This window comes from Typha latifolia, chromosome 3 (genome assembly GCF_019914945.1).
Source record: "Typha latifolia isolate L0001 chromosome 3, TyphaL0001v2, whole genome shotgun sequence".
Taxonomy (NCBI): domain Eukaryota; kingdom Viridiplantae; phylum Streptophyta; class Magnoliopsida; order Poales; family Typhaceae; genus Typha; species Typha latifolia.
Genome location: NC_133088.1, coordinates 4,733,510 through 4,761,229, shown reverse-complemented (window position 1 = coordinate 4,761,229; position 27,720 = coordinate 4,733,510). Strand labels below are relative to the sequence as shown.

The 27,720-nt window shown below is 36.0% G+C and overlaps 1 protein-coding gene and 1 long non-coding RNA gene across 9 annotated transcripts in view; one reads left to right on the top strand and one right to left on the bottom strand.

The window, feature by feature from the left end:
* LOC140785227 (uncharacterized) overlaps positions 1-27,178 on the top strand; it is a 65,626-nt gene extending 38,448 nt beyond the window's left edge. For 3 of the 7 annotated variants that reach the window (XM_073133007.1, XM_073133009.1, XM_073133010.1), the window contains 13 exons: positions 2,416-2,735; positions 7,262-7,372; positions 7,514-7,681; positions 7,877-8,002; positions 8,120-8,209; positions 8,314-8,420; positions 8,518-8,666; positions 24,669-24,748; positions 24,827-24,922; positions 25,037-25,159; positions 25,294-25,377; positions 25,601-25,744; positions 26,736-27,178. In XM_073133007.1, coding sequence (XP_072989108.1) covers positions 2,416-2,735; positions 7,262-7,372; positions 7,514-7,681; positions 7,877-8,002; positions 8,120-8,209; positions 8,314-8,420; positions 8,518-8,666; positions 24,669-24,748; positions 24,827-24,922; positions 25,037-25,159; positions 25,294-25,377; positions 25,601-25,744; positions 26,736-27,059 — 1,922 coding nt within the window. In that variant the 3' untranslated portion in view covers positions 27,060-27,178. Of the gene's footprint in view, positions 1-2,415; positions 2,736-7,261; positions 7,373-7,513; positions 7,682-7,876; positions 8,003-8,119; positions 8,210-8,313; positions 8,421-8,517; positions 8,667-24,668; positions 24,750-24,826; positions 24,923-25,036; positions 25,160-25,293; positions 25,557-25,600; positions 25,745-26,735 lie in introns of those variants that run through there. The other 4 variants (XR_012108407.1, XR_012108406.1, XR_012108408.1 and 1 more) reach the window with 4 other exon arrangements.
* On the bottom strand, positions 10,625-14,581 carry LOC140785228 (uncharacterized). 2 transcript variants are annotated; one of them, XR_012108411.1, is made up of 3 exons: positions 11,083-14,581; positions 10,855-10,985; positions 10,625-10,758 (listed from the first exon to the last, which is right to left on the bottom strand). It is a non-coding gene; the product is annotated as an uncharacterized lncRNA (long non-coding RNA). The 2 variants fall into 2 exon arrangements; XR_012108410.1 differs by lacking the exon at positions 11,083-14,581 and having other exon boundaries at positions 10,855-11,068.
* Positions 27,179-27,720: the final 542 nt, after the last annotated feature.

Sequence of the window (27,720 nt, the reverse complement as noted above, 5' to 3'; positions counted from 1 at the left end):
AGATTGCACAGTATCTAATGCTAGCTAAATCTTAGTATAAGAGGATCTGGATAAGGATCAAATATCCTGATTTTGTTTAATAAAATCAAGGACGCAAATTCTGAACTTCAAGAATATATTTGTTAACTTTAATGACCAGTTGATCACCTATCAGGAATATTCCATCAACATTCCTTTAAAAATAACCATAATGGCATTTTTGAAGTGCTCAATAATTTCAATGACAATTATATTATATTTTGAAGAATGTAGTGACAATCAAGGTTCAAAAAATTGGGATTAGGATTGGCCTTTCGAAAAAATGATACGTATCAGCCGGATCGGCCGTATCAATCGTCTAGATTGGATCGGACTTTTTAATTACGTAAAATTCTAAATATTATTTAAAAATGCAGGAAAACTTTTAAAAATTTAGAATTTTTTTACCAAAAATAAAAAAATAAAGAAAGAAAAACTATGATACAACGAAAACTAAAAAGAAGAAGATATTAGAAAGAGAGTGAGTGAAAGAAAACCAAACAAAAAAAAGAAAAATCATGGTGCAGTGAAGAAAAAGAAGAAAAAGAAGAAGAAGAAAAGAGAAGAAAAATGGAGAGTGGAAGAAATGAAAAAAAAATAGAGAGAAATAAAGAAATAAATTAAAAAATTATATACCGAAGTTTGTCGGAGTTTGCCGAAGTTAGATTTGCATTGTTGGAGCTAGATCTCTCCCTAAGAAAAACAATGGTTATATGGTAAGGAGAGAAAAAGAGAAAGAAAGAGTGAAAGAGAAAGAGAGAGTGAGAAGAAAGAGTGGAAGAGAGTGAGTTCGGATCGAGTTCGACTGATCCGGCAAACCATAGTGACAACTATGATGTTTGGAAAGTTTCGGTGGCAATTGTATGAAAAATAATATATATCCATGAAATTAAAACCTAATGGATCTCAAAGAGCTTCTTGTTTTCAATTTCCACTCTTATATATCTTCTTTCTTTCTAGAGTTCTTAGAAGAAATAGTTATTTTTAGTAGCGATGGTCGTGCCACCATCGGCATGGCACGCCCTCGGCGCACCCCGGCGTGCTAGTGGCACGCATGGGTGTCCCATTATCACGCATTTAGCATAATTTTAATAAATTTTTTAAAGATATTTAGAGAAGTTTTTGGGTTTTTGGCATGTCAATCTTTGGTTTAAATATATATATAGTAAAACCAACATTATAGTGTTTATCTTTAGATTATTTTTGTATATGACCTATATTTTAAAAGATAAAGCAATAGTCAAATACAAATATTATTCAACATATAGTATGATTGAATCACGGACGGCCATGCCGGTGGCGTATCAGCACGTGGCACGAGGGGTGCCGCACGGCACCCCTCCTAGTAGCTTCACCGCTCGCCATTGATCTTGTCATCGAGCTTGCCATCATCGATCATCATTGCCGAGTCACTATTGTTGCTCGTTGAGTCACCGTTGCCCGAGCTCGCACCCTCATCGAGTGCCCTAGCTCGAGGGATGAAGAAAGAGAGAGATTAACAACTTAAGTTGCGGATCCGGATCCGGCGCGAGCAGCGACGGTGACGGTGAAGGTTAGTAGTCCTTTACCTTTTTCTCTTTATCTCTTACGGCACAACTAGCAAGTGCCACGGCATGTGCTATGCCGACCGGCCACAACCATCGTTGGATTGAATATATTCATTAAAGTTAATATTAATGATTGAACATTCTATAATATGATTGAAACCCTATAATATAATTGAACACATAATAACATTCAACACATAATATTAAAGTTGATTGATGATGATTGATTAAATTAAAAAAAAGTTTAAAAAATGGGCTCCACATGTCATATCATGTTTAGTAAGAAATGACTAAAGTTGATTTGATGATGATTGACAAAAATATAATTTTTCTTTTAGAAAAATGACTTCACATCGACACGGAGACCGGCATGCCAGTCGTGCCAGACCGGTCATGCCAGCCGTGCCAGATCGGTCATGCCACCATGCCAAGTGGCATGCACTCGTGTCGGTTGTGCACGACTTGGCATGGATTGTGTCATTAGCACACCCTGTGCCTAAGTGCTGTGCCACCACCGGTATGACCATACTTGATTTTAAGTTACTTTTATGATCCATAACTCAAACTGTAACATATTTCTGCATATTTGCCGTATCGCATTTCTTTTGCTGCCTCTTTTGAATTTCTTCAAGCACTTGTATTTGTCCAAGTTTGAAGTTATGTCTTTTCTTCTACTTCTGGCGGAAAACCATTACTAGGTTGATACCTTTTGAAGAATTTTCATGAAAATTTTAGAACCTTTAGTCTTGAAATATCTGCAAGAGAGCTCTTGTTTCTAGTTCTGTAAAAAGTTGTCATGAGAGGATTCATCCATAAGATCTCATACTGATTTGCTTGACTGTTTCCACAGATCTGCATTTGTTGCGTGAAATTAGCATTGACAAGGTCTGTTCATGGAAACCACTCTTCAAGATGTGGCAAAACAATGGACTGGCTTTGGATTTACCATTAGGTAGAGGATTTAATTCAGAGAAAAGAAGTATTGATGAATCATTTGGACTTAGAGCTTTAAAGGTGGGGTACGAGGTGTATGCGGATGGTCTAACTAGGGTTTTACGAATTTGTGAGCGTCCTGACATCTCCAAAGTTGAGAAGATTCATCAACCCTCTGCAAATGTTCAGTTCAGGATTTCATATTTTTCTGTGCATCTTCTTGAGAATGACAAACAGGTTAACTATGGGACTTATTTTTGTTGGTTTATTTGTTTATCAAGCTTTTATCTGTTTATGATAACTTTCTTTTAATGTTAGACAATAAATGATTAACAATGTTCTTTGTTCCTCTTGTAAAATTCAAGCTTATGAGATCTGAAAGTTATGGAAATATTCGATGGGTTAAAAGCTTTTCCCTCGTCTTATAATACAAGTTGTGTAGTCAGGTTATTTGTCTTTTACATCTTGAAACATGAGGAAAACTCTGTGCTATTTTCTCATTAAGAAAGATATACATAAAATATAATAAGAACATATATACATTAACACCCCTTTCAAACTCAAGGTGGATCAAATACACAGAGTTTGCCAATTAGATACTTAAGATATGGAGTGGGATGAAACTTGGTGAATAGATCAGCTATCTGCTCAGTAGATGATACATAGGGAAGATAGATAGCGCTGGCTAGAAACTAATGTCGAACAAAATGACAATCCACCTCAATATGCTTTGTTTGCACATGGAATACATAATTACTAGCTATCTGTATAGAACTCCTATTATCACAACAAAAAGCATTCTGTGTAGGGAAAGGCACACCTATATCCCCTAACAAATGACGAAGGTGAATGATCTCGTTAGCAGTAGTAGACATAGCCCTATACTCTACCTCAGTACTAGAGAGAGGCATCATCTTGCTTCTTGCTATGCTAGGAGATAAGAGAATCATCAATAAATAAATAGAATCCAGTAGTAGAACAATGAGTGGTAGGACCTCCAGTCCAATCAGCATGAATAAGCACGAAGCACAAGAGATGAATTCATAGACATCAAGAGAGATCGAGTAATGGCCCCTCATATCTAAGAATCCAAAGAAGTGCTGCATAATGAACAAATCAAGGGGCCGCCTCAAACTGACTAACTATGCTTATTGTATGAGAGATATTTGGCTTGGTAATATATAAGTATACAAGCTGACTAATAAGTTGTCTATATCTAGTCAGGTCTGTCAATGACACCATCTATAGGATGAAGTTTTACATAAAGCTCTAGAGGTGTATCAATTGTCCTATTATCAGATATAGCTATTCGACTTATCTGGTCAAGAGAATACTTTTGCTAAGATATAAATATACCTTCCTCACTATGAGCAATCTCAAGTCCTAGAAAATAATGTAGAAGATTCAAATCCTTCATCTGAAAATGCTGAGATAGGTTTTCTTGTAAAAACTTGATAGTAACTAAATCATCACCAGTAATGATCATGTCATCTACATAGAGGAGTAGAATAACCCATCCCTGGGGTGATGAATGCACAAAGTACAAACATAGAATGGTCTTGAGCACTTTCAACATAATTAGCCTCGATCACTACTTGACTAAAGCTAAGCACGAAGTGCCTGCTTGAGCCCATAGATGGCATGATGAAGGTGGCAAACGTGAGATATAGGAATAGAAAGGCCAGGTGGAAACTGTATATAAAGTGTCTTAGTCAACTCACCATGAAGAAACATATTCTATTCATCCATCTAAAATAAGAGCCAACGACAAATGGCAGCCACTACAAGGAAAGTGCATACAATAGTCATCTGAGCCACTCATAATTAGTACTATACTTCTGAGTAGAACCTCTGGCAACCAGACGAGCTTTGTATTGCTTAATAGATCCATTAGATAGTCTCTTGATTTTATAAACCCTTTTATAGCTAATGGGTTCAATGCCACTTTGTAGAGAAACAATATCCTAGGTTTGAGAGCTCAAAAGTCTGAAACTCCTTAGCACCATAGCACATTGCCACTCAGGATAGACAATGACCTCTTGATAGGAAGTAGGCTTATGATCTGCCAGAAATATACAAAACTCAGAAGAGTAGCAGGCAAGATCAACATAGTCATATCTATGAGGAGACCGATGCACACGTTGAGATTAATGAGGACTTGCAGTACTAGTAGAAGGAGCATAAACTGGTGAGGGAGATGGAAAAGTATAGGGCATAAACAAAGAGGGTATAAGAATGACGAGGATGACTGGAGGAGGAAGCACCGAGACACTCTATAGGTTGCTTCTCAGGCGAATATGGAGCAAGCAAAGGCTCAAGTGGAAGTTGAGAAGGAAATGAAGAGGATGATGGTTCAAGAAAGGTGATATGACGAGCTATTCGCATCTGATGAGTCAAAGGATGATAGCAACGATAGCCTTTGTGCTCAAAATATAGCCAAAGAGAACACATCAAATAGATCTAGCGAACAATTTATCATATTCATGATGAGGAAGTAGAAAAAAAAACAAGTACATTCAAAAATACGAAGATGAACGTAATTGGGCTTAACGGAGAAAAGAACCTTATGCGGGGCGGGAGTATTTTATATCAGATAAGTTACCAACTATTCATTTTTAAACCATTTCAGTTCTAATGTAGTGGTAGAAAGAGTACCATGTTTTGCCTAGGGGTTGAAGAGCCTTATGGATTGATGCAATCAAATTGGTTCTAACACGTCTATCAGGAGCCTTCCAAGCAATGTATTCTTTGGTAGCTGCCTTTTTTCATCTAGAGCATTAGAAACCATTGGATTTGTTAAGATGACTCACTAGATCATGACCATCAAGTGCACTCTCTACATTGCAAACCAATATGGCTAGTCTGCATGAAACACCCAAACCTCCAAATACACGTGTAAACCGCGTGGGTAAATCCCTCCACGCGGTGCATCACATGACCTGTCTGTAATAGGTTTTCACAAGGCACATAGCAATATAGGTTCATACCATAAATAATCTCAATAATATGAGTCCGGATACAAGTTTCACAGGCCACAATAAGCCTTCAAAAATACACATCCAAAATACGTCAATCATAACGCCCTCGCAGGGGCTAAATACAACTAATAGACATAACTAAAATAAAAAGGTAGCTACTCCTCGCTACCCACATCTGCTTCCCCTAACTCTGATGTCACCATGAGATGGTGAGCACACAGTCCAGCGAGTAGAATCCATACAATCTATAGCAATGAAATCACAGGTGCATATCCAATGCATGCATTCCTATAATTGTTAGCAATAACAATACGCTTGTTTAAATCAATGCAATCAATAAAGACTACACGTCATTATCCTGGAACATGCCAATTCCTAATCATATCAGGATAAGTCCACACAAATATAAAGTTTGATATAATTTTTTATTCATACAAATCTCAATCATAGTGTTTATATGTTCTGCATAGTAATAAAAGAGTAGTTTAGTCATTTCATGCTCACTAAGGCATTAATAATGTTTTACCATAGCTCACCGAGCTATTCACCACACCGTGTAGATATTCTCAAAAAAATCACCCATCACATAACCATCCATTACCTCATACATCGAGGAGAGATATATACACATCTAGTGGTAATGCCACCCATACATATATGGCAACACTGCATGTGATCGGTTGTCTATGGCCATCGACTAAGGACTCCCGGTCGTGAACCCATATCTCACTCTCTAAATCATCATCACCCTCAGCAGGAGAATTGGGAGCCCTCGGCTCATCGACGGACGCCCTAACCCTGCGTCGTCGGGTATCGCTAGAGATATATTCTCGCCTCACAATCATATTTTTCTATCATCATAATCTAGTTCTGACTATGCAGTATAATTACCTGAATGTCACACAGGCTCCCGACCTCAGGTGTAGGCCGCTAATAGTATAGTCATATATGATACACTCTACCCTTAATCCCGAGCTGAGTGAGTAGGGGCACTACCTAGTCAGAACCCGACTACTAATGATAGGTAGAAGTGGTGCAGTGTTTGTGAGTGTATAAGACATGCCATAGTCATCATGATCGTTACATTCTATATTCACAGCAGATATTTATTCAAGAGTTTATTATATAGGATATATGTAGAGCATCGTTACACTAATGTATATGCTAAGATTCTCATAATATCATGAAAAGAAGCCTTACCCGAGCTCTGATTCCATGAAATATATACATACATACATACATACATGTAGAGATGAGATAGATTGTCCATCAGGTATATCATAAGAGCATATATACATTAACACATCTTAAAGATGAAGATTCTTTAGCGGTGTTTAAATAACTCATTTGTTCTTCTAGTCACTTTTGTTGTGCAAAAACCAAGCTTTAAAATGAAATTGCCATCTGTTATTGTATTACTTCCTCTTTGTGATTTCCCCACTCATGTTATTGCATAGTAGATCTCTACTTCTTTCCACCAACTAATCTTCAAACAATATTCTGGTCACTTCTCACTATGCACTGAAGTTGATTACCTAATGTTATAAACTTTTTAATCCTTTCCTGGCTATGTCATTTATTTAGTATGATTTGTAATCAACTAAACATGCAAATATGTAAGGCTTATGACTGTTTAATATTTAGAAGCTCTAAACCTTTAGTTGGTCGTCTGTGTTTTTTATTGACATCATATTGTAGCATGACAATTAATTGTCTCAGCTTTCCTTTGTCTATTAATTTATTTGGTAATAATACTTGGCTTTTTGCATATTCTCCTTTCTGAAGGGTGCGGGTGAGTTACCATTGGCATCCACTATTATAGTGGCAAGGCTTGCTTTTATTTCTATTGATTCGGTGATTACAGATCCGCATAAGTATATTTCTGCAACTGTTGAGGTACACTACAATCTTTGGAAACTAAGCAAGTTCTTCCTTTATGTCTTGTGATGAGAAGACATAGAAAAAGTCACAAGATGATAAGACTATTTAAAATGTACAACAAACTCTCACATATTAATAAGCTTGTGAGAAATGCAGTCAATAAATGTGGATGAAAAATGGCAAGGCGCTTCATTCGGATCGATGCTTCGAAGGAACCAACTACATGATTCTGGTTCTACTATGAACATTATAAGCGTTATCTTCATCCTAGGCTCCACCAACTCTAATGTCAAGTATGTCAAATACTCTTCAATAGTACTACAGGTACTAATGAAAATTCAACTGTTTATTTCTCAGTAAATTTTTCAATATGATACCTTTTTTTTGTCATTTAGACATTTATGCACTTCTATGCTTCTAAGATTAGTGCAATCTAATTAGAAATGATATGTGCTGCAGTTTCACCATGAAGATAATATTTTTACATAGACTAAGACTGTCAATGATTGAATATTGCAGCCTATTGACTTTAAAGTTGATGAGGAGACACTAATGAAGCTTGTTCCATTTTGGAGAACCTCCCTTAGTGTTTCTACACAGAGTCGGCAATTATACTTTAGACACTTCGAAATCCACCCAATTAAGGTCTCCTGCTGCTTTTCCTCCTGATATTACTTACTCTGGATATGATTTTATATGCCCAATGTTTTCTCTTCTTGGTTGAGATTGCGTTCTGATATTGATTTCTATGTTTTTCTAAAGATCATTGCAAGCTTTCGTCCAGGCACTCCACATAGCACCTATAGTTCATCTCAGGAGGCACTAAGATCATTACTTCATAGTGTTGTGAAGGTACCCAATAAAACATCGTTCTATGTGAACTATTTCTAGACTCTTCTGTTATTAACTATTTTGTTCCTATATTTAAAAAATCTCCTTTTCAAAATATTTGTTAGGTACCTGAAATAAACAACTCAGTTGTACAGCTCAATGGGGTCCTTCTTACTCATGTTTTAGTAACATTTCGCGAACTGCTTCTAAAATGTGCCCAACATTATTCATGGTATGTTCTCCAGATTTAATGCATTATACTTGTAAAATTGTTACTTGCATATGTTCATGGTCAATTAAATAAGATATTCATGAGAATGGTTTTATAGGTATGTCTTACGGGCTGTATATGTTGCAAAAGGAAGTCCATTGCTTCCACCAACTATTGCCTCAATTTTTGACGACACTGCATTATCATCTCTTGATGTTTTCTTTGATCCTTCTGATGGCACTCTCAGTCTTCCTGGAGTTACCTTGGGTAAATTTATGAATCATCTGCTAAAATTTTGAGATCAACCATTTTGATCCATTATTTGCTATGATGGGCTTTGTGGTTTTAAGATTTAATTTCAAGTCTGTCATATTTTCCATGGCAAAAAAAAAAAAAAAAAATCTGTATGAAACTAACTAGCTGAGGGTCTTTTTGGTTGTGGAATAAGGAAAAATAAGGAAAAATTGGAATTGGAATTAAATGAGAACTTATTCTGGGATAAAGAAAAATTTTACAGCAACTCCAATTTGGTATTTGGTTATAGAAAGATGGATAAATGCTGGAATAAAAATGTGGGGTAAGATAGTGTTTAGTTGTGATAGTTGGAATAAGGAATAAAAATGATCAAATTAACTTTATTGCCTTTTTTTCTAGTTGAATGTAAATAGACATTTGTTTTTTTTTTTTGAGAAAGATAGAAAATAAGTTTAAATTGTAATTTTATTTTACAGCTATTATATTATCTTTTCATGATTATTTTTACAATTCTTGGCCAATAAAGTTATTTAACTTAATTCATCATAATTTGCACAGTATAAATACCAACAAAATAGCATTACAAATGGACATCCCATATCGAAACAACTTTCACCACAAACATATTTTAATATATTACTAAGTATATTATAGTTACATTACATTATTGAATGGAAATTAAACCACAATATATCACTATATTCTAATATAGGAGAAGATACATTTTATTCCCTTGTGATTTAGACTAAAATACAATTATTACTTTTTCCAATATATTTGAAGATTCTTATTAGAGACAAAGTGTAGATGATTTGATAAGCTTTCTAATATATCTAAAATAATACAGATCAAATTTCAGATAATAAAGATAGGATAAATATATTAAATAGAGATATGTTTTTATCAAGGTTCCCAGTATCGGGATCGGGATCGGTATCGGCTGTCCAGAAAAACGATACGTATCGGCCGTATCGGCCGTATCGGCCGTATCGGCCGTATCGGCCGTTCGTATCGGATCGGACTATTTTTTAATTATATAAAATTCTAAATATTATTTAAAAATGCAGAAAAATTTAGAAAAATGACAAAAAATAAGAAAACAAAAATTACTCACATATGAAGTCTAAAAACTTAAAAAAATGTATTAACTTACTCAAAATTTAAAACTTTGTTGAATACCGAGCTGGTTCTCGTAAATTTCTATAGTCTTCATCATCATAATTACCATAAGTTTGTAAATATTGATGTATGGGACCTGATGCTCCAAAAAGTGATTCCATCATACTAGTCATATTGTATGGATCTTGTTGTGTGACTTGCGTTTGAGGAGGATAATAACCAGCATTTGGATCTTGTTGTGTGATTTGCGTTTGAGGAGGATAATAACCAGCATTTGGATCTTGTGCCTGAGAATACTGAGGATACTGAGGACAATAATTAGCATATGGATCTTGTGATGGCTCCAAACAATAAATACTCGATGTACCATAATCATAGGAACCAAAATGCATCTCATGACGACGTCGCTGATATGTATATATATCGTCAGTTTCTTTGTTTTCACTCCTTATGCCTCCTTGACTTTCCTCAACAAATTTAGATGGAACGATCTCACCACCATATGTATCATCAGGACTATGACTCGTACCAGCCTCTGCCCTCGTCGTGATCTCTCCCAATATTTCATCTAACCATAGGTTATCTCTGTCATCTAATAACCTGTCCTCCATTTCTCTGATCCATGGAGTCAAGGGGTCTTCTTCATCAAAAACATGATTTAAATCAATCAGTTGTTCATTTTCTGTCTTTCTTCTTAAATTTCTCTCCCTCAATCTCATATTATAATGACAAAAAACTAACTTATCCAATCTTTTCATTGTCAGTCGGTTGCGTGTTTTGTGTGGATTAAGGAAAAAGTAGTCCAATTTCTTTCACACCGTAATGAAGACACGCTTTGACTTAAAATCTTCTTTGCTATTGGCGTCAAATTTGGTGCCTCCTCCCATCCATAAATAGACCACCATTCAGCTGGAGTGTTATGAGATATAGCTGCAGCAACTTTAGCAGTACTGAATTGCCCAGCTCTCAATCTATATCTCTCCATCTGAAATCAGAAATATATTATTAGCTTATTGATTATATTGAAAGTTAAAACTTGAAACAAATAATAATAAAATTATTTAATTGAATCATAACTCACTTCTTTATCGCACAGGATTTGTTTATGAATATCGGGCTCAAGCTTGCTGATTACCTTTCTAACCCCCAACAAGACTTCACTATCATTATTGACATTTTTAGAGAATTGAAATCTTGGATTAAGAAAATACCCTGTAGAAATTTAAAATTTGTAAATTGTAAGCATTCAAATTTTTAAATATTCATAAATAAAAGTAAATTAAAACTTAGAACTTAAAAGCATACTTACCAGCAGCGTGTATATCTCTATGTAGTTGTTTGTTTCATCTAGAATCAATCATCTTCCACCACTTCCTATAACTTTGGCCCACATTTTTTTTTATTGATTCTTTAGCTATGTCCATTGCCTCATATAAGAAACCCATCTCAGACTTGTCATCACTGTCTACAAGTCTTAATACTTTGACAAGAGGCTCAAATACTACGGTGGCAATTGTAATATTATTCCAAAATGTATTTCCAAGAGCCATATTTTTCAAAGTTTCACCTAAAGATTTATCTTTAGGTTTCATATTCTTAATTTTCATAGACCACTCCTGTGATGTAAACATCCGCATAATATCATCCTTGTAGCGCATGATGCTCTCCAAGGCTAAAAAGTGAGTGGCAAATCTAGTGACGCCGGGTCTGATGATCTCCCTACCACCAGTCATCTGCCTGAGTAAATTAAGAACCCACTCATGGTTATATATAAAATTTGTTAACCTCTGACCTTCACATATGACCATGTCAATTTCAGGCTCTTTTGCAATATCCTTTAACATCAGATCAATACAATGTGCAGCACATGGCGTCCAATATAAATGAGGTCTTTTAATCATCAGTAAATTTCCAGCAGCTTTATAATTTGCCCCATTATCAGTAACCACTTGGACTACTCTTTTTTCACCAATTTCTTGTACCACCTCATCCATCAACTGACAAATATAATCTGCATTTTTGAAATGAGCAATAGCATCCACAGACTTCAAAAATATTGTCCCCATGCCAGAGTACACTAAGAAATTAATTATATTTCTTCTGTTTTGTGTACTCCACCCATCACACATCAGTGTACAACCAAATTCATCCCAATACCGTTTAAATGTCTCAATATAAGTATGAAGTTCATCTACCTCTCGAGTCAAGATATTTAGTAGCAATATCATTTGAACTAGGAGGGGGAACACCAGGCCCTACTGATTGTATAGCATCCACCATAGTGTGATAGTAAGGGCTATCAGCTACATTGAAAGGAATATGGTTGTAGAAGAAAAATTTAGAGATAGCTTTACCAATGTGTTTCTTTGCATTTTTAATTCCTTTGAGAGCCGTCTTGATTGAAGTCTGTGTACGACCCCTTTTTTTTTGAAGATATGTATCCATTGGTCCAATATTTTCAGACTCTGCTGTAACACCAGGAGTCCTATGGGTAGAACTACTGCCCCCATATTCTCTCTCTCCTCGTATATTAATTGATCTAGATCTCTGAAAATTACCACCAGTGCTTCTTCTCATCTCTTCCTCTTCTCTATGCATATTTCTGCTCTCTTTCATTGCCTTCCTCATCTGTCTGTCCTCCTCATTCTCCTCACTTTGCTCACTGCTATCATCATCAATGTGTACAGGATTATGCATCAATTCTTCACGAATCATTGACTCTCTTTGTTGTGCAGATTGTTTATCCTTCTTTTTACCAATTAAATGAGTCAACATCTGCTTTCTAACTTCCAAAGACACTTGAGTGCAAGCTGCTACATTTCCTTGTCTTCCAGCTAAATGTTCTTTCAAACGGTGACACCACCACTCATTTCCTTTCCACACCGATTTGCATTTAACGCGTCTTTTATCTTGCCCAATAGTGCTTTGCAATGTTGCCACCCAATGTCGGTATCATATGACTTCTCTTTCGGAGCCATTGATATTTTAGCTCGCAACTAAAAACATAAATAAAAATTAAAATAAAATATAGTCTCTACTCTCTCTCTGCTGCGAAGAGAGAAGTCTCTCCGTAGCTCACAAAGCGACATCTTGCCGCACTTGCCGCAACAAGTCTTCTTTGCACTTGCCGCAGCAGCAAGTGCGGCGGCAATGATTCTTGATTACTGCGGCCGCAGCAAAGCTGCAGTCGGCAAGTGCGGCAAAGAAATGCAAAGAAGAATGCTTGCCGCAGCCGGCAGCGGCGGCTTTTTGCGGGACTGCGCGGCACAGCTTGCGAAGACTCGCCGCAGCACTGCTGAAGAAGCGGGTGCGGCACAATGGAAGACAATGGAAAAAAAAAAAAAGCTGAAAAAAAACTTACCGAAGGTCGCCGGAGATCGAGGTCGTCGGATAACGTCGCGGAGGTCGAGATCACCGGGAGAGATGGAGATCTACTCACTATTCGAGTCACCGGTGAGAAAGAGAGTAAGAGATCCGTGAGAAAGAGAGAAAGAAAGAAAAGAGAGAAAGAAAGAAAAGAGAGAAAGAGAGGAAAGAGAGGAAAAGAGAGAAAGAGAGAGAGAAAAGGGAGAGAGGCAGGTGGGGGGGTGGGGACATCAATTATTGATGTCCCCCGGGTCGGATCCAGGTCGGATCCGACCCGTTCCCACTCGTTTCGGTCGGGATCGGCCGAAACGGCCGAAACCGCAGCCGAAACATTCGGCTGGGATCGGGATCGGCTAGGGCCGATCCCAATCCGTTTCGGCCGATCCCACTCGGGATCGGCCGAAACTGGGAACCTTGGTTTTTATCTTACTTTTGTCGTATGAAATTCAATTGGTATTATTTTAAATGTCTTGAAAACCTTATCAAATTCTTTACAAAATTGTCTCTAATGAGGATCTTTAAATTCAATCTCTAATTTTGTCAAATATGATAGAAAAAGTAACGGTTTCAATCTAAATATAATCATAAGCGGATAAAATAACACAAATAAAACTATAAGGGGTGAAGTGATTTTAAGCCTAATTGCAAGGGGGTAAAATATAATTTTTCTTATTCGAAGAATTTTATCTCAACTAAAATGTGGAATAGAGATATTCAGAAGAAGGGAGTTTATTCCATTTTCCTATTTCAAAACTCTATCCCATGTTTGGCAAGTTTATTCCAAAATAAAAAAAGGTTTATTCCATAATTGGGGCCATATTCCATAAAAAAGGTTTATTCCATAATTTGTTTGTGCATTTACTGTTCCTTTATAATTGTGGGGCGGTTCTTAATTAAGATACATATTGGACATGACCAACCCGCTTCGAACTGGATCATTTTTTGTTTTTATTTTGGAAAAATAAAATGACTTCTGGCATGTGCATTCGAATGCCTACATAGCGTTCGCACATACAGAGCACTAATTTTAGTCATTAAAACGCGGCGTTCAAACGCCTGCATAGCATTCACACATACAAAACCCTATTTTTGGCCGTTCAAACACAGTCGAAGGGTGTTCAAACATCAGTCAATCAAGTTGTTTTATATTAGGTTTTGTTTAGGGTTTTTAGACGATTGGCTAGCCTCCAAATATGTGGAAAAGCAACCACCTTGGCATTATTGATTATTAGATCTTTTGTTTTGCATCTAGGCTTGAGCCAACTTTCTTCTTTCTTCATCCCTCTCGGTATCCCCCTCGAGCTTCCTTCTATGGTGGAAGTTAATCCTTTGTTGCCTTCTCCCTCTTCACTCCAGCGACCGGCCATATCTGGAAGCTCTTTTCTCCTCCCAATCTTGTTCAAGATACTAATTCATCCACCACAGTCATCATCATCTCCCATAACCCTAACCACATCATCAACTTCTATCATTCACTTCCATCCCTCCATCTCCTGACCTTTGGTCATTATTTCCTTCATATCTTTTAATCTATCTACCCGATTGACGAGATTCTGGTTGTGTTGGATTCCTAAAATACAACATAATCGAATCTTAAATCATTTTAACGATTTGATCGATCCTTATTGCCTTTGAAAGTTTCAAGTTAAGTTCTATCCAGAATAGCAGCTTGTATCGACATTCATCTTTCTAGAGGGCGATTGCAACAAATTGCTAAAGAGGTCCTGTGAGTTTGTTTGTAGAAAAAACAACCTTTGTCATCCATGGATATGAACAGCCTATTCTTCTCAATCTAGCACTTCTTAGATAGGAGAAAAGAGTTATCCAATGCCATGTCCTGTTAAATAGGTGCTTTAGGCTGAGTGATAAGGAAAGGTCCCTTCTTCTCTTTTGATCTGTCACTTAAGAAAACGTCTTCTATTTTCAGAAAGCGATGGAATTCCAGCATCCAATGTGCAAAGGCCATTTTTTGTTACGGCCTTAATATGGCTGAGATGAAAAGGACTATCTAGTGGAGGTAGTCTAACTCCACGTCAATTCAAATCTCCTTAATTGCCCAGCTTTTCCTCTGTGACTTCTGGGCACCTAATAAAGTACAGATATTAGGCCTTTTATGTGGAAGAGTAATTCAGAAACTCAGGATTTTCCCTATTTAGCAAATTGGAAATTGGTTTGCAAATCAAAGAAACAAGGACTAAGATTTGAGTGTAAGAAGAAACCATAATTCTTCTTTACTTGGGAAATGGTGGTGGAAATATCTTTATTCTTTAATATTTTCTCCCTAGAAATTCTTATTACAGATCTTGGTGGTGTTAAAATGAGAGCCAAATTTAGATGCTCTTATTCCTGGCTGTTAATAATATTATAAAATTAATGTTCTCTACCAACTAAGTTCTTAAAGCAATTGATAAGCAAACATGGTGTTAGAGCATAGGTCGTGAGTTTGAATTTGGTTAGGCTCATTTGTTGTTTAAAGATACAAAACCTCAACCAGTTTAAGTCAAGTCCACTTTTTGGGCTGATCAAAATATCTTGAGCCTATGAGTGAAGGGGTGTTAGCAAGGATGGCCGTGCCAGTAGAGGCACGACACTTGGCACGGGGTGTGCCATTGGCACACCCCCGTGTCGAGCCGTGCCGATCCGTGCCGTTCGACACAGCCTCGTGTCGGTCATGTGCCAATGTAGAGATTTTTTTTTAAAAGTTTTCTATTTCCATCAATTTTTATCAAATCAACTTTACTTATTTTCTTAACAACCATGATATGACATGTGAAACCTATTTTTTTTTACTTTTTCTTATTTTCATCAATTAACTTTTGTCATTTGTCATTTTTGAAATGACAACTTATTTGTCATTTTTTAAAATTAGAATGACAACTCATTTGCCAGACCTAGACAACCACAAAACCGAATTTATCAGAGACGAAGAAAAAAAAAAGGGACCATCTCAAGCTCAATATGATTACAGTCAAATGAGGGAAGGAATTAAGTCTATAGGTAGCAGGACCATCGGAGAGGTGCGCCCATAGGATGATATGAGTTCATCATCATTACCATCATATCAATCATACCTACTAGAGCCGCTACATCCTTATTATACTCCATATCTACAATCTGTATATGCTTATGGTGTGTTTGTGCCTGTGCCGATGCCGGTCGTTCCCGTGCATATTCAATATTCATATCATATCATCGAAGAATTACAAAATTCTTATTTGTGTGAAGACTATGTGAGATGTTATAACGAGCAATATTATCAGTGGATGAGTTTTGAAGAATATCGACAGTATTTAATGCAACATTTCGGTGTTATTTTTGTGCCAGCAAATGAAGTTTTTGATCCTCCTCGTCATTTTACGTTCAACTAGTTATTAGTTTTAATTATTGAACTATTATCAATTATATTTTGAATGATCAATTATGTATTGAATGTTATTGTGTTCAATTATATTATGGAGTATTCAATCATATTATGGACTGTTTAATCATTAATATTAATTTTAATGAATGTATTTAATCATATTATGTGTTGAATAATATTTATATTCAACTGTTGTTTTATCTTTAATAAATAGGTTATTTACAAAAATAATCTAAAGATAAAATATTGTAATGTAGATTTAAAATTTTAATGCATATATTTAGACAAAAAAATTAAATATTGACATACTAAAGACCAAAAAATATCTCTAAATATCCTAAAATTTTTTTTTAAAATATTATAAATGTGTGCCACTGGCACGCCGGGGCGTGCCGAGGCGTGTCGCTTGGCACGCCTTATGCCGACCGGCACGTGCCGTGACGTGCCACTGGCACGACCATCATTGGGTGTTAGAATGTTAAAATGTAAAATATCATCGTTCTCTAACAACTTAAGAATTTGGAGTAGTTGTGAGCATGTATGGCGAGCGTGTTGACCGGCATGGACCTACTGTACGGCACGACCGTGTGTCGTCTGGCACGACCATGTCTCGATCATTGTGCCATGTGGAGCTTTTTTTTATTTTTATAAATCATTATCAAATCAATTGATCAATTGATCATTTAGAAGGTTTAAATAAAATTATTGATGATGAAACTAGAGATGATGATATTGGTGATAGTAATAATGATGAGACAGTCTGGTAATGTAGATGAGACATACATTCATGTTATACAAACTTCTCATAGATATTATTTTTATAGAGGACTTGAGTATGTAGATAGTAGGACATTAGAAGAGATGCACCCACAAGATGATATGAGTTCATTATCATTACCATCATACTAATCACTCACTAGAGCCACAACACATTTATTATACTCTATCCATCTGCATATGCTTATGGTGTGTCTGTGTTAATCTTTCCTATACATGTTCAATATTCATATCATATCATAAGGGAATTACAAATATTCTATATGTATGAAGATTATGTGAGACGTTTCGATAAAAGTATCTAATGCAACATTCTCGTGTTATTTTTGTGCCGACTAATGAAGTTTTTGATCCTCTTCATCATTTTACGTTCAACTAGAGATTAGTTTTAATTATTGAACTATTATCGATTAATATTGTGTGTTCAATTATATTATGGAGTATTCAATTATATTATGAAGTGTTTAATCATTAATATTAGTTTTAATAAATATATTCAATCATATTATGTGTTGAATAATGTTTATATTTAATTATTACTTTATCTTTAATAAAATAGGTCATTTACAAAAATAATCTAAGGATAAAGCATTAATGTAAGTTCTAACAAATATATTCAAATTAAAAAAAATCAAAGATTGACATATCGAAGATCCAAAAATATCTCTAAATATCTTAAATTTTTATTAAACATATTATAAATGCATGTTAGTGGCACGTAAAGGCATGTCACTAGCTTGCAGGGGCGTACCGACCGCATGACACGGCACACGTGCCACTGGTACAATGTGCTGGCTAACACGAGTCATGCCAATGATTTGGCGACACTTGGCACGGGGTGTGCCGATGGCATTCCCTTTTGCTGACGCATGCAAACTGTACTAACTTGTATTGCCCATGCCATTTGTGTCATTGCTTGTATCGTCTATAATCTATATCGCTCAATAAGGGTAACATATTGAGCAACACGTCTTGAGTCTCATCTGCAACCTACCTATTTAGCTTATGCAAAGGGAACCCTTTTTGTGGTCTTTTTATTGGTAGACTTATTTCCCAAACCAAACAGATAAGTTCTTTTATTTTCTCATCCTAATTTCTTTGTTTAGAAATCAAATCCGAGATTAATCATCCTAATGTAGTAAAATGAAGCTAGATCTAACTTGTTGTTTTAGATCTATGGGAAATTTGCATATAAGATCTTGCTTTTAATGAAATTATGATTTACACCCTACATTTTCACTATTTGCAAATCAAACTTTGTGATTTAGTAAATATGTGTAGAAAATACCTTGGGTTAGATTTAAACTAACGTCGTGAGAATATTCTATTAAGTAAAGATATTTTATTTCTAAAATAATTAAAATGTCCTTATTTCTAGAAAATGACTAAGACACCCTTAGTATGACTTGGTTGAGGGTATTTTCATAATAGTTTTAATATAGTTAACTTAATATAGAAGTTTGGTTAAGTTTAACTAACAAATCTAACAGCAGAGTATTTTCTACATATATTTGCTAAATTTGCTTAATATAGAAGTTTGGTTAAGTTTAACTAAGTTTGGTTAAGTTTAACTAATAAGGCTTAATTTGCAGATAGTGAAAATGTAGGGTGTAAACTACAATTTCGTTAAAAGACAAGGTGTTATATGCAAATTTTCCTAGATATATGTTAAATACTCTTCAAATTATAGTAACCAAAGGTAAAGGAAAATTATTTGATATTATATATTGAATCATATTTTTCTTGACTATTGTTGTATTTAGAGATAAAAAGACTCTAATATAGGCTTTACTACATATATTAAAACTTTAATTATGTATAAATACCTAAAAGATTTATTTAGAGGTGTGCCAATGGGCATGCCAACAACACATTGGAGTTTGCTAACAAGGTATTGACATGGCGCATGCCACTGGCACTGTAATGGATGGGTTAACACCGGTAAGTGTATTAAAGTGACCAATTGCTTCAGTTGTGGAATCAGATATTATGATGGAGAATTGATCATTTTTTGGACAAACTGATGGTTGGATAGCTTATTAGCTTTCTTCACCAAATGCCCTGACAGCTTTTGATGCTTCTTTGTCCAAGTAAAAGAAATTTGGGGAGTGTTTTAATTCTGAGGGGTTCATGTAGGTTATCTAGACTGGAGTAGAAGACATTCAGCTGCTGCCAGTTCAGAGATAGGAATTATGGAGCTCTCTGCATACTTCCTCTTCTTCCTCACTACCAACAGCATTTGTTGGAGACTTGCATGCAGTAATGCCTTCACAACCAAATCATTTTACTAAAACTCGATTCAGTGGCACTATCACTCCGGTTCTGAAGCAAATTAAAATCTGAAGGTTTTACATCAAAAGCAAGGATAGATCTTTGGTTAGCATTGTCTTTTTAGATTGCACATCAAGATAATATGATTAAGAAAGGTGATTTAATAGAGGACCCGGTCTGTGTGATTTGTGCAGAAGAAGAGGAATCAATTGATCATTTATTCCTATCATATGCTTTCACCAAATCAATAATTACTGACATTTGTCGCACAAATATCAAAGCATGTTGACTTGACTGGAGAACAAAATGCATCATAAAAGATGTTTCTCTGGGTTGCGATCAGCTGATCTGTTTATTTGGTGGTAGATATTAAAGAGAATAACAGCAGAATTTTTTTCATCAAGCCTCTAATGAAGTCCAGCTTTACTCAGCATATCAGGACTATCTAGTGTTCTTGGGGATATTTTCTGTTCATCTAAAGCTTTTGTCTTAACATCTTAACATATCATGACCATCTTTTTAACTTCCAAAAAAGAAATTAAGGCGGTCCCCAATTTTCTCATAGAGAACGTATGTCACGATCCGAAATAGGAATCATGGCCGGCCATGCATCTCAATATGCTTGAGATACACGAAGTCTTATTAATACTTTCTACGTGTACTATGGCAAAATAAATAAATAAAATGATGATCTGCTTTATTAAATTTAAATCTAATTGCAATAAACATAAAATTTATGTTATTATTTTTGAGTCTATACGAAATAAATTTATCTTCTAATCTAAAGCATAAAACTCAAAATAGCGGAAAAGTAAATAGGTGAATCCTAAGTGGAGGTGGAGTCCGGGTACATCTCGCTCAGTCGCCCCGCTGACTATTACCTGAGATAGATAAAAAAAAAAAGAATCCATGAGCCAACAGCTATAGCTCAGTGAGTGGAATCCACTCGAAAACCAAATAAATTCTAAATTTTATTAATGTTGAATAAAATAAAATTTAGAACTAAAAATAAACAACATACGTAACAATTTGCAATAGGCATGCTCTTAAAATAATAAAAATGATAACAATAGAGAGTCACAACTTGTAACCTTGCACGGTTTCAACATATTAATATCTTTTCAATATTTATACTGTCATATGTCTCAATGGGTCTAAACCCTGTGGATCCACATCAACTAGAAGTCATCTCGAGATGACGCTCGGGACTTTTCTTCATAGCTAATCCGGTTAAGGTCATCAGATGGTATCACCATGTGATCAACACACTCTGTCTTTTCCTCTAACCGTTGAGAGAAGTTAGAATCACCTAGGAAATTTCTCATTCATCCTAGGACTGTTCCCTAACTCCGCTAGAGTCACCTAAGAAAGTCACCACAGTGATCTGAATTTAGGACTTTCCCCGGACTTCCTGATAGACTTGGGTCACCACGGAAAATCGCAAGCGATTTATACCGGGACTGTTCTCTAAGTCGTACCAATACTAGTCTTGTTTTTTTTTCACTAATTTCAATATTTGCACAAAGTATGGTGATGCACTGAGCATAATGATTAAATGCACACAGAAAATGTAACAATTAAATTTTTGCACGTACGGATGAAATAAATAAATTTGCACACAGAAAATTTACAGTCTGACAAAGGTATGAAATATAATAAAATAAATATGTGAGTGAACATACTCACCTGAGTCTAGGCAAGACAATCAAAATCTCAAATCTCTAGCTCATGTACTAAAAATCACCACCTTTAATAATAAATAATAATAAAATTTTCAATTTGAATAATATCAATATTTCTAAAATTTTAAAAATATTTAAAAGAGCCAAAATGGGTTAAATTACCCATTGGATTGGGCTGGGCTACTTCTGGCCCGGCCCAATCCAAAAGAATAGAACTAATCGGGCTGGGCCTTGAATGGATTAGGCTGCAGGTTAGCCCGCAGCCCATCCAATATAATTGGTTCGGATCGGGTTTGTGGATCCGAAATCCAAACCCAAACCCGAACCCAAATTCAAAAGAAAAAGGGGTTGGCTCGAGTTAAACCCGAGCCCAACCAAACCCAATTTTCTTCCTTCTTGCGTCCGACGCGAGGAAGGGAAGAATCGAGGGAGAGAGAGTGGCCGCCGGCGACTCTGCCGGCGGCGGTTCACGACCGGCTCCCTCTCTCTCTCTCTCTCTCTCTCTCTCTACTTCGTCGTCCTCACGAGGTGGAGGAGAACCCACCACCAACAGCCGACTCCGAAGCCAACGACGACTGGAGCCACGAGGGCTCTTCCATAGGGCAACCATGGTGCAAGGCCAATGGCTTAGAGCTCTTGAGCACGAGCAGCAGCAACTCGAAGCCGCCGGCCGGCGAGAGTAGCCAACGAAGCCGAAATCCCCTAAATTAGGTATTTTTAATTTAGGTTATTAAATATAAATTAAACTTGAGGGGTGGGAGAGGGCTTACCAAGGAGTCACGTGGTGGTCTCCGCTGGCTCTGGCGGCGCTCCGGCAGGCCGATTCCACGGCGTGACTCCGATGGTGAGAAAGAAGAAAATGAAGAAGGAGAGGAAGAAGAGAGGAGGGGGAGGGGGCTGAGGGGGAGGATTAAGGGGAGAGAAAATTTTAGGGTTTAATTTATAGAGCAAAGATCCCGAATCCGAATTGGATTTGGCGAAATCTTCCGTTGCGCTTCGTCGCGTGCCAGAGTGGGAGAGGGGAGGGGGCTGCACGTGCACCCTCCTCTCTCAACCCTTAATTTTTTTTTTCTGGTTATTGCAACGTAGCTTGGTCTTGTCCTGGTCATCCTTGACAATTGCAAGTAAGTTTGTAGTTAAAAGGACAGATATTTTTTTCATTCCTTTCTCATCATTAGCTGCTGCCCCTTCATTCTCTTGATTAGTTTCTTGTCATTGGCAAACTTCAACATTAACCCTAGTGTATGTCCATAAGATGAATAATTTTAAATCTCAGATATTGGTTTCAAAGTCAGCTAGGAAATAAGATGCTACATGAAAGAAAAGAAAATTATAATAGTGAGCAAAAATGTTGTTTCCCATATTGGAAAGATTGACCTCTCAAAATTTAAGTGCAAGTTATTGCTCTGATTAAGTCAAATGTACTGATAAATTTTCTGAGTGCTCAACTAATTTAGAACTTATGCAAGAATATATGAAAGGGAATCAAAGTATAAGCTACACGCGAGGTAACAGTGGCATCTTACACAAAGTTCTAAGTTTTCGGATTGACAGGCCAGAAAAATAAATATGTATTGGCCCCGAATCGGCTGTTTCAATATTAGGCTATTTTTAATTTATATGAAATTATAAAAACAGTTACAAATGCAGAAAAATTGCAAAAATTCAGAAAAATTAAGAAGGAAAAATCAGCAATGGTCGTGCCAGTGGCACGTGCCGTCCCATGCCAACATTGACACGTATTTAACATATTTTTAATAAAAAATTTAGACTATTTAAAAATATTAGGTCTTTGGCATGTCAATATTTAATTTTTGGTTTAATATATGTATTAAAACCTATATTATAGTGTTTTATTTTTAGATTAATTTTGTAAATTGTCTATTATATTAAAGGAAAGTAGTAGTCGAATATAAATATTATTCAATTCATATTATGATTGAATATATTTATTAAAATTAATATTAATGATTGAATACTCCATGGTGACATTCAACACATAATATTAATTGATAATAGTTTAATAATTAAAACTAATATTCAGTTGAATATAAAATGACGGGGATGATCAAAGACTTCATTTGATGGTGATTGATAAAAATAAAAATAAAAATAAAAAAAGGCTTTACATTAGCAGGATATCAAATTATTTATTTACTTACGTAAAATTCTAAAAATTATTTAAAATGTAAGAAAATTTCTAAAATCTAAGTGTCAGGAAAATAAGAAAACAAACTTGTAACGAAGTAAAAATAAGAAAACAAACTTATAACAAAGTCTTAAAGCTAAAGAAAATACTCAAAATCATGATGATTTTCAAGCTAGATTTGGTATATTTCTATGCTTGTAAATTATTGTTGTAGAAGTGAGATAAAGAGATCTCTTTCTCCCTTCACTATTATTCTAAAGCAGTAAAAGAGGGTGAGAGAAAGAGAGTTAAAGGGAGAGATGGAAAAAAAAAACAAAATAGAAATGGAGAGTGGGAGAGGTGGGAGGAGAGAGAGAGAGAGTGGGAGGGATGGGAGTAATTGAATTCACCATAATGTGGAGTTGTTAGAGAGTGGGAGGGGTGAGAGGAGAGAGAGAGAGAAAGAGAGTAAAAGTTGAAAAGAAGGCAACTGGGAACATCAAGTACTAATGTCTTCAAACCCGTGCTTCTGTCTTCATATCTTGCCAGAAAAGAACATAGAGGGTCTCTACAAATTTATAAAGAGCTTTGGATTCGACCCCAAGATATTTAAATAATCCGTATTGTGGCTTCAACCAATATGGTCAAAACTGGCCCAATACCATGGTAGGATCTGGATCAGCTATGTCCAGTCTTGATCCATTTCAGCTGATCCGACTGGTCTTTAAAACTGCCATTCTTAGCTAAAAGACTGCCAGGTTCAGTCAGAGAAAGCTGATCTAAATAACTTTGGTTTAGGGTTTTTAGGGATAATTATTCCTGAACCTTTGAACTATTGCCAATTTTTCATAGACCTTCTTATAAATGTTTAGTAACACATTGATGCTCTTAACTGTGTAAAATCTCCAAAATGCCCCTCCTATTAGTTATCCGTTAGATTTTTAAGTAAAAATATTACCATAAATAAATAAGGGTATGTGAAAATGGGATATAGTTTAGGGGATCTAGGTGTAATTAACCATTACTTTATCCTAATATCAATATTGTTTTATGTTTTAATTGCTGCTGTTTGTCAATGTTATATAAGACCTTTTTCCAAGAATCTAAAACATTAGCTATTTACTGGAGAAGACCTTGGTTTCTTGCACAGTTTAGCTATAACCTCATGATCCGGATTTTGACTGCTGAACTCATTGCAAGAAATCTCAATGTCTTTAGTTTGTCTCTTACCTCATATCACTAATTCTTACAATCATGTTTTTGTGTGTGTGCGTGCGTGTGCATGTGCATGTTTTCTTCTATCTGGATAGGCATGTTCAAATTTATCAGCAAAAGCATCAAATTCAAAGGCTCAGGGACAAGACGCTATTTTGGTGATCTGGGAAAAACTGTTAAGTCTCATGAAACTATTCACCTGACACTTGTCTGTTGATTTTCAACTCAATGTATTACATGATATTATCTGCAGATAAAAACAGCAAGTTCAAAAGCCCTTTTTGCTGCCATGACTGAAATTTCAGACAATATCCTGAGAGGAGCAGAAACGGATGGTTTTAACGGCATGGTAATGCTTGCCATAGCTAATGAAACAAGTTATCTTGTTTGTTTATGAAATGTGCAAGTATGGAAACAAGTGGAACTCACCACCCTTCTAATCCTTTAATTATGGGTTCTCAAGGTTAATGGCTTTCACCAAGGTATTCTGAGGTTGGCCATGGAGCCTTCTTTGCTAGGGGTGGCTGTCATGGAGGGTGGTCCAGACAAAAAAATTAAACTTGATCGCAGTCCTGGACTTGATGAGGTACTTTTTTCTTAATTTGTAAAATTCACAATTACTGGTGTTGTCATTCAGTCGTAAAAATAAAAGGGATAGGGAACCTGAAAAAATCCCCTTTTTCATAATTTAATCTATTCTTGTGATCGAATATGATGCAGCTATATATTGAAGGATACCTACAGGCAATGTTGGATGTAATGTTCAGACAAGAATATTTACGTGTGAGGGTGATTGATGACCAAGTAAGCATGTTTCTAGTTCCCTGAGTTTATGTTGTATGTGCAATAACTGCAACAACTACAATACCAATGAAGCCTTTAGTCCCAATGAGTTGGAGGGATACAATGGTGTATGATGTTCATAACTTCGTATATCATGCACTAGAGACTTTGGATGACATAACTTACAAGTGAGACCTAAGGTATGTTTTGCTGAATTTATATTCTTACCGACTTCTCTTTACAGGTAATTCTCAAGAACCTACCTCCAAATAGTACTGTCATAAATGAAATTGTGGAAAATGTGGAAAGCTTCCTTATGAGCAAGGCATTGTTAAAAGGAAACACTTCAATCACTTCTCGCTCTTTGCGCCATCTGCGGAGTGAAAGTGTATGTCATTACTAGTGAGGTTTTTTAATATTTCCAAGGACATCTTTTAAAGTGAACAGTGCATTTCTTGAAATATTTTGGAGGTACGCTGTATGAATACTTCAGTATTCCCAATTTTTGACGTCCCAGCTGATTTTAAAGCCTTAATTCTCAAGGACTCGACAATCGAGAAGTTGAAGGCAATCAGCTTGAGACTTCACTAGTTCCATCCAAGAGACAGAATTGCTTTGGTCCAGACTGCTAGCATGTCATTTTTAAGATCCTATGTTAGCGTCTATATTGGAGGATGTAACAGCTGTTCTAGTCTAAATTTTGGTCTGTTAAATCAAAAGATAGTAGTTAGAACAGTTTACTGTTGTTACTATTTGGGTAAAATTCATCGTAAGGAATTAGATTGAAGCAGTTGTAAAGAGATCATCATGCTAGATTTCAAACATCTTCTGAATGGAGAGAGAAGATAGGAAAGAATTGAGAAGAGGAAGAAGGTAGAGGAAACAAGAAAGCATAAAAAGTCGAATAACTAAAGAAAGCTCTATTTGGTGTAAATTTCATTATGTAACACTCCTACTTTAATGTAATATTTATCTTACAGCCTTACATTAAGAAAAATCCACAGCCTCATAACCCATAATCAATGAGCTAGATAAGAATGATAACTAAAACTGCTAAGTATTTAGGTTTTCTGGATATGCTTTTGATAGCTATTCACCAATTTGGTTCTAGCACACCAGATCATGTAATCAGCTGTGCCTTGTTAAGCTCGTCTCAATTTATGGTGATCAAATTTAGACTCATTTAGCTATCTGAGCTTGAGATGACAATTATAATCCTCTGGAAACAAGAACAATAAACCTTGTTAACTTTGAATAACCTTTTTTCCTTGTTTTTCCCTCCTTTTGGGGTTAATGTCATTGCACATTTATCAGATTCTACACTGTTATGTTTTCCAGTATGAAATTCTGCACATTCTTAAGGCACTGGAATTCTGCAGGAGTGGAGAGTTGGGCCAACAGTGTTGACATTGTGTGAACACCTATTTGTGAGCTTTGCAATTCAACTGCTGCGAAAACAAGCCAGCAAATTTGTGGCTAGCTTCAGATTGAAAAACAAAGTGCAAGGAGGAGACAAAGATGAGGTGTCATCAAAAGGAAGCCAAGTAACGCCCAATAGGTTGTGGGCTGTTGGTAAGTTTGCTCTCTCAGGTATGGTTGCCTATGTAGATGGACGGTTGTGCCGTCATATACCGAATCCTATTGCTAGGAGAATTGTTAGTGGATTTTTGTTGAGCTTCCTCGATAGGAAAGATACAGAATGAGCTCCATATCTCTCAAAGCTCACATTGGAAGGGTGACATGTACAGGAACACAAATAGTGCATTTATAGATAGTAACAGTTAATTAAAGCAATTAATATGGAAGTACTGCTTAGATTCAAGGTCTTTCATATTTTATACTTCGTATCATTTACTTATCATCAGCTGGGAAAAGTACCAATTGTCGAACCTTTCCTGGTTTCTGGCAGTTTGTATCCGCCTCCAAGCATGTTACACAAGATTCTGTTTCGGTAAAGAATAATGCTATTGTTCCTCCACTTAAAGATGAAGAACCGCTACCATGGTGTAGTTGCTTTCTTGTGCTTGTTCTTACCTGATTAAGTGCTAAAGCTGCATGCTTCTTAATTTTTTCTTATGGACATAGAATAAATGGCTTGGTCTCTTAACTTATGTTTTGGGAGATTCAATCTCTTATCTTATTACCAGAACAATGTTTTGGGCAAATTTTGCACACAGATGAATCTGTCAGCTCTCTGAGGTGCATGATCGTGTCATTTTTTTTTCTTCCAAATAGTATATGCTGAATTAGAAGGACTCAGCTGCATTACTAATTAATCATGTGTACATCTTGGTTTCTTTTATTTGCAATATTGAGTCTTGTATCTTGAGATCATTATTCTTTCATGACTTCATTCAAGATGTG